A 9,703-nucleotide genomic window follows, 5' to 3' on the forward strand; every position below is an offset into this window, starting at 1 on the left:
GCCATGTCCAGCGTCGCACAGTGCACAGCACGAGGCCTGCGGGGAGCCACCCGGCCCGGACTCGTCAGCACCGAGGTGGGCAGTGTCCACCCGTCTGCTGACCCATCAGCTGCCCGGCCATCTGCAGGGCAGCCCACACCACCTACTTCTGATGCCTCCACTCATCTGTCTCCCCAGACGTTCATCCAGCCATCCACCCACTGGCTCTTCCATCCAGCTAAGCGATCTGTGTAGATGGAAGCCTCTGTCCATGCATCATCCGTCTACCCATCCGTCCATCCACCCCAACACCAAGCTATGTATCTATCCATCTACCCATCCATCCATCCACCCATCTACCCATCCATCCACCCACCCATCCATCTACCTATCCATCCACCCACCCACCCACCCATCCATCCATCCGTCCATCCGTCCACCCATCCATCCATCCATCCATCCACCCACCCATCCATCTACCTATCCATCCACCCACCCACCCACCCGTCCATCCATCCGTCCATCCGTCCACCCATCCATCCACCCATCCATCCATCCACCCATCCATCCATCCATCCATCCATCCACCCACCCACCCATCCATCCATCCATCCACCCACCCATCCATCCATCCATCCACCCATCCATCCATCCATCCATCCACCCATCCATCCATCCATCCACCCACCCATCCATCTACCTATCCATCCACCCACCCACCCATCCATCCATCCATCCGTCCATCCATCCATCCACCCATCCATCCATCCATCCATCCATCCATCCACCCATCCATCCACCCACCCATCCATCCATCCATCCACCCATCCATCCATCCATCCACCCACCCACCCACCCATCCATCCATCCACCCACCCACCCATCCATCCATCCACCCATCCTACCATCCATCCATCCATCCATCCATCCATTTATCTATCATCTATCCATCTATGCATCCATCCATCCCAACAAGCTATGTATCTATCCACCATCCACCCACCCATCCACCCATCCCGATGATCTGTGTATCCATCCATCCATCTTTCCCCATCTATCTCTTAATAGCTCTCATCTGCCTATCCATGCCATTGATGGACTGGTATATCATCTATTGACCTGTCACCTATCATCTACCTGCCTGCTACCATTACCTATCACCTGTTACCATCTGTCACCTAATTATGGCTCCCTGGCCTGTCCCTCACCCTGCATGCATCTGTCCACTGACCATTTCTGTACCATCTATCTGTCTGTCTATGTTTGCACAGTGTGGAGTACTATGCTGCCAGGAAGAAGCACACCTGACTCGTGCGTGGGAAAACGGGTGTAGCCTGAGACCAGGATGCGAGGTGGAATCAGAGCCTTGCGCTTCACTATCACACGGTTTCTGTTACGTGAGAAACCCTAAATAAAGCGCAAACGCAAGACAGGTAACACGGGAAAACTGCCACCTCCTGCCTCAGCCTCCCAGAGCATGAAGAGGCCAGGAAACAGGGTCAACGTGGGCTGGCTGTACACGGTGGAGTACTACGCTGCCCAGAAAAGGAGACCCAGCCACTGGACGAGCTCAAAGAATGCACAGGTTCCGGGTCACGGAGTGGCCGAGCGCGTGGGCGGTGGGCAGCGGGCACTCACAGCTTGATGACGAAGGGGTGGCTCACTTCGGACAGCACGGCCTTCTCGTTGTGGACATGCTGCTCCTGCTTCAGGCGGATGACGTCCGGGATGCTCATCACCTTGAGCGCGAAGAACTGCGACCCCTTCTTCTCCTTCACCAGGTGGACGCGGCCGAAGGTCCCCGTGCCTGGCCGGGAGGGAAGCGAGGACAGGGGTCAGGGCTGCCGCCCACGGTGCCAGAGACGGAGCCCGCTGACCGACTCACCAGCCAACTGACTGAGTGACCGGCTGACCCATCGAATGACTGCCTGACCGACCCATCGACTGACTGACTGAGCGACTGATCGAACTGAGGAGTTGGGGCTCAACATGGAAGACAAAGGTGGCATCTGCAAAGCTCCCACATGGAACTTGTGATTGTAGACAGAAGTGACAGACACACAGAGACAGAGAGACAGACGGAGGGACAGAGTGCTAAAAGCAAAGTAGAACTTGTGTTCAAACATAAAACAATACTATAGCAAAAACCAGACTGCCACGGCCGCCCCAGAGTCCTCCCGGCTCTGCCCGGCTCCTCCCGGGCCCGCCGCGTCCTGCAGCAGCTCTGGGTTCTCTGTCCTCAGGGTCATTAGTAGCTGGAATCAGAAACCCGGTGACGGCCGCCACCGAGCGCCATCCAGCACAAAGGCAGCGGTCAGCGGGGTGAAGCCCGTGAAACGTGACCTGCTCATCAGTGGCACTGGGCGTGGCACTGGGCGTGGGCTTCTGTGTCGGGGCAACGAGGGAACGGCCTAAGTGTGGGTCGCCAGCTCTGCCCCGCCGTGCTGTGATGCCAGCCCAAAACCAAGATGGCGCCCCAGTCGAGGTTCTGCTGATGTCAGGTGAACCCCAAGTCCGACGGCGGGGTCCTCATGAGAGACAGAAGAGGGGACACGGGCGGGAGGAGAAGCAGGGTGCACACGGGGGAGGCTGAGGCAGGAGGGATGCGGCTGCAACCCCGGGCCACCTGGCACCCCGGGAGGAGGCTGAGGCAGGAGGGTCTCCCTCTGCTCCCCTCTGAATTTCTGTGGGGTTCGGTTTCCCCAAGGAGCAGTTTCCGTCCTGCTGGGGTTCGCCTCCTCACTTCTGATGACCCCACAGATCTGAGGGGTTCTGTGCTGTGCTGCAGCCCTCGGAGACCCTCCCGCCTCAGCCTCCCGGGAGCGGGCCGGCAGTCGCCCCTCCGCCCGGCCTCCCCGGGGTAACTCGTCCCCCGCAGGGCGGAGGGTGACTTTCCAGGACCGAGAGGGGACAGCAGGACACTCGGGTTTCCGCGCCCGCCCGCCCGGGAAGCTGCCAGAGCAAGCGGGTCTGACACCGGATCAGCCGCCCGGGTCAGGGTGACACAGGAGGAGCCCAAGCTGGGGGGGGGGGCCGGGCCGTGTGCCCCAAAATACAAGAAAATAAAGCAAAATAAAATAAAATAAAGCAAAATAATACAAAATAAAATAAAGCAGCCGGGCTTGCTGGCGCACGCCAGTCATCCCAGCACTCACCGGGGAGGCTGAGGCAGGAGGGTCCCACTTTGGGAGGTTCGCAGCCGCCCGCCCGGGGAACGCACTGCGTGAGGCTCACAACAGTACTAATAAAAAGCCTCACAGTCCTCCAAAGAGGAGGAAGGGGTTACAGCAGGTGGGCCAGGCACAGACCCACGAAAACTGGCACAAAACCGTAAATCACTGAGAAAGAAGACACAGAAATCCATAGAGAAAAAAATCAACACAGAAACGAACAACACGAGCCCCAGAGCCAGCAGAACAGACAAGAGAAAAAAGAAAAATCCGGGCAGCCCTGAAGCCCGGGGTGGTGGAGACACGCAGGTCATCACGGCACTCGGGAGGCTGAGGCGGGAGGGTGTCCGTGAGCTGCAGCCAGCCTGGATTGCACAGCGAGGCCCTTTATTTACACCCTGGGCTCCTCTCGGAGGAGACACCGTGCAAAGTTGAAGCTCGAGTGTCTGATTTATTTCACTTCACGTCCTGGTCTCAAGCTACACCCGTTTTCCTCGACATGAGTGTGGCGTGTCCTTCTTCAGGGCCGCATAGTACTTCACCGCGGGCTATCTCTGTGTCTGTCTCTGTCTCTCTCAGGGTTGCCCTGTTCCTGCACGACGAGTTCCCTGGCCAATAAAAAGGCCCCTGATGACCCCTCTGAGAGTCCATCTCACGCCAAGAAGGCCAGTTCCACCAAGACCAGGGTAAACAATCAGTGGGCGCCTGGGCGATTTTACCCAGACGGAGAGACGACTTCCTTCTCCTATAACCTGCTGCAGAAATAATTACGGGCTTCTAAGTGGGTCACAGGGGCCTAGGAGGAGGCGGCGGGTCAGTCTGTCTGTCTGTCTGTCTCTCCGGGCGCTGACACAGCCCAGGCCAAATGCACTCATTTGCACTTAGAGCGCCTCAGAGCTGGACTCTAAGGCCACAGCGAGCCCCCCCGACCCGGGAACGCGAGTCCGGGCTGAGGCCGGGCGGGAAAACACGCCCTCGGGCGGGGCCAGCAGCGAGCTGCAGGACGGGAGGCCGAGGCAGGAGGGTCTCCGCAAGGCCCTGCCAGCCTGGGCTGCTTCATCAGCATCCAGATACCCCAGAAGCCTCCCGGGCCGAGCTGCTCCCCAAAATCACACTGGCGGGGCGCCGGGTGGGGGGATCAAGCCAGCAGGAGAAGGAGGGGTGAATTTAAAACCGAGACTCAAGACCCCCCACCCGGGCTGGGTCCTCCTCTCTCCAGGGGGCGCCCCTGAGGGTCACTGATGCTGTAAAGTAAATCGATTGACTTTGCGCCCTGGACCCGCCCTGCAGCAGAGGCAGGAGGGTCTCCGCGGGACCAGGCCGCCCTCCGTGCATGCGCTGGATGCAACACGCAGGCTCCAAGCCGGGGGCTGGACGCCAGCTGGGCATCCACCGAGGGGCACCCTGCGCTGCCCTCTCCCCACTCTTTGCCCCTCAGTCTCTCCCTCCTCCCCTTCCCCTTCCCCTCCCCTCCCCCACGGCTTTGCACCCCAGCCTGGATTCGCAAAGAGCCCGGATTCTGGCTGCAGCTCTGCCCACCTGATCCTTGTTTTTTGTAAAAAAATAAAAATTCCGATTTTCCTTTTAAAATAGCGAGAGTCTCCCTTGATTCTGCAGGCGGGGCTCCCATGTGAGACCCTCCTGCCTCAGCCTCCCCCAGGGCTGGGGTCCCAGGCCCGGGCCACCGTGCCCGGCTTCGGGGCTCTCACTGTAAGCGGAAGGACCACAGGGAAGCTAACCGGCCGGCTGCGCAGTCCCGGGGACGGAATGCATCCAGGGCCTCTGCCGCTTTTTAAAAGTCTGAGGCCAGGTCTGCCTAAGTGGGCCGAGCCGGGCTCTAATTCACAATCCTCCTGCCTCAGTCTCCCAGAGGTGTTTACAGTGGTGTCGCTGGGAACAGCTAAGCCTCAGACTCGGCCTGTGTGTCTCCTCAAGTGAACAGATTCAGAAAATACGTTTACTCCCGTGGAATACTACTCTGCCATGAAAAAGGATAGAGCCGAGTCCCGTGTAGGTGAGCGGAGGCACCTTGAACCCGCACTTCGTGTGTGCTCAGTTTCTCTCACCAGAAAGAAATAAGGGGTCAATTAAGAGAAACAAAAATCCACCAAGTGGCCGAAACGGCGACCCCTCGACTGGGGGGTACTTGGTCACTTTCGAGAGGGCTCAGCACCCTCGGGAGACCCCACCAGTAACCCCGCAGCCCAGGCTGCCCCTCAGTGAGCAAAGCCTTCCCCGCCCTGCAGCCCCTGGGCTCGAGGCCTCTCCGGGTCCCCCAATGCGGATGTCACGAGGCCTCTGGGGTGTCCAGCGCCGGCCACGACAACCCTGCTCTGTCCAGCCGCCCCGAGAGCCCCGCGGCATCGGAATCACCAGGCCACTCGTGAGAAACGCGCTTCTCACCCTGCAGGGATGCGGCCGCCGGGGACCCGCACTGTGGGAGGCTGAGGCAGGAGGATCGCAGGGTGCAGCCCAGCCTCGACGAGCTAAGCAGGCCGGGCCTCCAAATCAAAAAGGAACAGGGGGCAGGGGGCGAGCCAGCACCCCAAAAAGAGGAAGAGCAAAAAAACAAGCCAAGAAAATCAGAGAAAAACAAAAGCAAAGAAAAAATCAGAGCGGAAGCAAACAGAACGAAAATGTCCTTCCCGGTGACCCAGCGGCCCTAATATTCCGTCTGTACGGTGCAGACTTTTAAATGTCCATGATAAGAACGTGAAGTAAACCGGCTGTAGCGTCCACTGCTAACCCCGCAGGCCTCGCTGAGCCCCGGGAGGCCACCTAAGACGCAGGAAATGGCAAACCTTTCTGATTCTAATCCTGCCGTGCAGAGTTTGTCCAGGTAGGACACTGAATTTTTAATAGTCAGCCTACACACACGCCCACAGTGTGCTTTTGTGTATCCGAGGTAGCCGCGCTCCCGGCGGCCCTGCCCAGCCCCGGGGGACCCCAGCCTGGTCCCCGGCCCGCAGGTGGAGGTGGAGCCTCCCTTGAACGGAGCCCAGGAAAAACAGAGGCCGTGGGTCGATGCCAAGGGCGGGGAAGTTTCCACCCAGGGCTTGAGTTTCTACTCTGGGCGGCGGCCCTGCACGGCACAGGTGGCTGGGAGGGAGCTCGGGCTGACCTCCAGGGGGAAAGAGACAGACAGACAGACAGACAAAGCTGGACTGGCACGGGGAGGCTGAGGCAGGAGGGTCGCCCCGATTGCAAGGCCGGCCTGAAGTAAAAGTTGAGGCCGGGTCCCCAGGGCGGGCTTTGAAGGCCTTCCTGTCCCAGACCGAGAGGAACCGGCACGTCCTGCTGGGAGAGGCGGTCAGGGTCAGGGAAGTCCCGGCCCAGGGCCAGGCCCGGCTGTGCCCGCCCGTCCTCATCCCCGCCCTCTGGGTGACAAGGGTCACACAAGTCAGGGTGCACCAGTCAGCACGCGCTCAGGAGGCTGAGGCAGGAGCGTCTCCCGGCCTGGCTGCGGGCAGACCCGGGTCCAAGTCAAACAGAAGAGGAAGAGGAGGAGAAGAACAAATCACAAGTTTGCGGGTGCACATGGTCGGTGCCAGCACACAGAACCCCGAAACCCGAGCGTGGCCCCCCTTTTCTCCTCCCCAATCCCCAGGCGCACCCACCACGGGCTGGATTAACCGTCACACCGTTTTGTTTAAACTTTGAGACTGGAGCGCTCCAAGGTGCTCACTTGTCCGGCCTGAGCTCCAACTTGGGATCTTCCTGCCTCAGCCTCCCAGAGCTGCGATGATGGACAGGCGGGGGCCACGACGCCCAGCCAGCCGCGGCCCACTGGAGCTCAGGCCGGGGCTTGGAGCGTGACTCGTCCTGGGGGAGAGGGGTCCCCCCACATTTGGATGACGCGTGGATGACTGAATAATAAATAAAGATGATAACAGACTGACACACAGACCGACAGAACAGGAGTCAGGCTGATGGTACCAGCCCAACAGGGCGCACAGCGTCTCCAGGCTGCGGTGCCCCTCCCCAGCGTACCCCAATAAGTTTTACGACACAGGCGTGGCGCCGGCACCTGTGTGTAAAAGTGGGGTGTCGGCGTCTCCAAGGGAACCGTCAGAAGCCCAAAGGGATAAACGGGGTGCAACGCTCAGTCCTGCGGGGTCCGAGGTCCCCAAGGGCGCACGGATGGGGTTGGGGGTCCCCCGAGCCCCCCGGTCACTCACCCACGACGGCCAGGGTGTCGAAGTCCTGCGGGCAGTAGGAGGGCGGCGGAGGCGGAGGCGGAGGCGGAGGAGGCGGCGGCGAGGGCGCATCAGGGCCGGGGCGGGAGGCGCGCGCGCCATCTGGGGTCCCCTGCTCCCCAGCCTCTCGGGGTTCCGGGTCCTCCGAGGGTGCCGGGGCCGGGCCGGGCGTCTCCATGGGGCGCGATCGCGGGCTCTGCGGGGCGCAGGCTCCTCGGAGGCGACATCAGCCCTGGCCCCCCATGCGCGTCCCCGCGGAGTCGGGGTGCGCGTCCCCGCGCGGCTGTGGGGACAAAGGCGGGGTGCGCGCCCGGGGCCTCAGCGCAGGAGCAGCGGCAGGAGCGGGGGGCAGCAGCCGGGGCCCTCCGGGGAGCCTCTCCGAGCGCCCTGGGGCGCGCACGGGGGAGGGCGCTGCGCCGGAGATGGCGCTGCCTCGGCCTCCGGAGCGGGGCGCGCGGCGCGGTTGGCGGGGGGCGCGGCGGGGTCGGGGCGGCGGGCGCCCGGGTCGCTGCTCATCCCGCGCTGGCGCCGGGCTCGGGGCTGCGCGCGCCGGACTGGAGAGCCGGGCGCCGGGCGGAAGCGGCCTGGGCGGGGCCGGCGGGACGCGGTCACCGTGCTGGGCGTCGCCGTCGCCATCGCGCCCCGCCTCGGCCCCGGCCTGGAGCGCGAGCGTTTGGAGAGGCCCCGGCATTGCGCGCGGAAGATGCGAGCCCCGCGCGCACGGGGTGCCCCCCCAAAACCGGGGCACTCGGGGGACTCGGAGAGGGCGCGATGTCGGGGCGCCCGGGGGACGCGCGCTTGGCGAGGTCCCGCCCCGCCGGGCTCCGCCTCCCCGCTCTGCGCGCTCGCAGCCTCGGGCTGGGGGTGGCTTTGGAGGCGCCCCGCGGACCCGGGACTTGGAGAGCTCCACGGCGCCCCGCCCCGGAGCCCTAAGTGGCTTTGCGGGTGACCCCAGGGGCGCGGGGACTCGGAGCGGCCGCGCCCCTCCCAGAGGACGCGAGTCCCGGATGTGCAGGCCGCGCCCAGAAACGCAGTGTGGGGTCCCCGGGGAGCTGGAGAGGGCGCGACCCCGCCCCGAAATCACAGGCTGGGGGTGAAGGTCCCGCCCCGGCCGCCACCCGCGGAGCCGGGACGCCGGGGCGGGGACGCGGGGCGCGCGCACTTGGAGAGGCCCCGCCCCACTGCGCCCCGCTGCGCCCCACAGCGCCCCACTGCGCCCCGCCTGCGCCCCACTGCGCCCCGCCTGCGCCCGGAGGCGGAGACTCGGGTTGGGACGTGAGGGGCCCCGCCCGGCACAGCTCCGCCCCCGCCGCCCGCGCTGGCGCCAGGCCCTGGAGCCCCGAGGCCGCCCGGGCGCGCGCGCTGCGCTTGGAGAGTCCCGGCCCCGCCTCCGCCGGCTCCGATTGCTCCGGCGGCTCCGCCCGCGCGCTCCGGCTCCGGGTCTCCACCCCGGGGGCTGCCGGGACGGAAGCCGGCGGTGCGCGCGCTTGGGGAGGCCCCGCTTTGCAGTTTTCCGGCGGAGGAGCTCGAGCTCGGGGACTCCGAGAGCCACCAGGGGACGAGGGTCTTGGAGAGGTCGCCCTAGTGTGCACTTGGACTCCTGGGTGCGCGCCTGGACTCCTGGGTGCGCGCCTGGGCCCGCGTGCGCGCCTGGACTCCTGGGTGCTCATGGACCTTTGGGTGCGCGCCTGGACTCCTGGGTGCCTCCTGGGCCTTTGGGTGCACGCTTGGACTCCTGGTGCTCATGGACCTTTGGGTGCGCGCCTGGACTCCTGGGTGCCTCCTGGAGCTTTGGGTGCGCGCCTGGACTCCTGGGTGCCTCCTGGACCTTTGGGTGCGCGCCTGGACTCCTGGGTGTCTCCTGGACCTTTGGGTGCGCGCCTGGACCCCTGGGTGTCTCCTGGGCCTTTGGGTGCACGCCTGGACTCCTGGGTGCCTTCTGGGCCTTTGGGTGCACGCTTGGACTCCTGGTGCTCATGGACCTTTGGGTGCGCGCCTGGACTCCTGGGTGCCTCCTGGAGCTTTGGGTGCGCGCCTGGACTCCTGGTGCTCATGGACCTTTGGGTGCGCGCCTGGACTCCTGGGTGCCTCCTGGAGCTTTGGGTGCGCGCCTGGACTCCTGGGTGCCTCCTGGACCTTTGGGTGCGCGCCTGGACCCCTGGGTGTCTCCTGGGCCTTTGGGTGCACGCCTGGACTCCTGGGTGCCTTCTGGGCCTTTGGGTGCACGCTTGGACTTCTGGGTGCCTCAAGCACTTTTGGGTGCGCCCCTGGACCCTTGGGTGCGGTCTCCACCCAGTGCCCTCCTGGCGACCTGGGTGGGAGGCGGGTGCAGGCAGGGCGCGGTTTAGAGCGAGGTAA

General features: G+C 63.9%; 1 protein-coding gene across 1 annotated transcript in view; it reads right to left on the reverse strand.

Annotated features, from left to right (window-relative positions):
• Prkx (protein kinase cAMP-dependent X-linked catalytic subunit) overlaps window positions 1-7,662 on the reverse strand; it is a 28,555-nt gene extending 20,893 nt beyond the window's left edge. The window contains exons 1-2 of the mRNA XM_063243056.1: window positions 7,328-7,662; window positions 1,618-1,786 (exon numbers count right to left, since the gene is read on the reverse strand). Of these exons, the coding sequence (XP_063099126.1) occupies window positions 1,618-1,786; window positions 7,328-7,523 (365 nt within the window). The 5' untranslated portion in view covers window positions 7,524-7,662. The remainder of the gene's footprint in view (window positions 1-1,617; window positions 1,787-7,327) is intronic.
• Window positions 7,663-9,703: the final 2,041 nt, after the last annotated feature.

Source organism: Cavia porcellus, unplaced genomic scaffold (assembly GCF_034190915.1).
Source record: "Cavia porcellus strain 051 isolate PalLab524CR breed Dunkin Hartley unplaced genomic scaffold, mCavPor4.1 scaffold_33, whole genome shotgun sequence".
Lineage (NCBI taxonomy): Eukaryota > Metazoa > Chordata > Mammalia > Rodentia > Caviidae > Cavia > Cavia porcellus.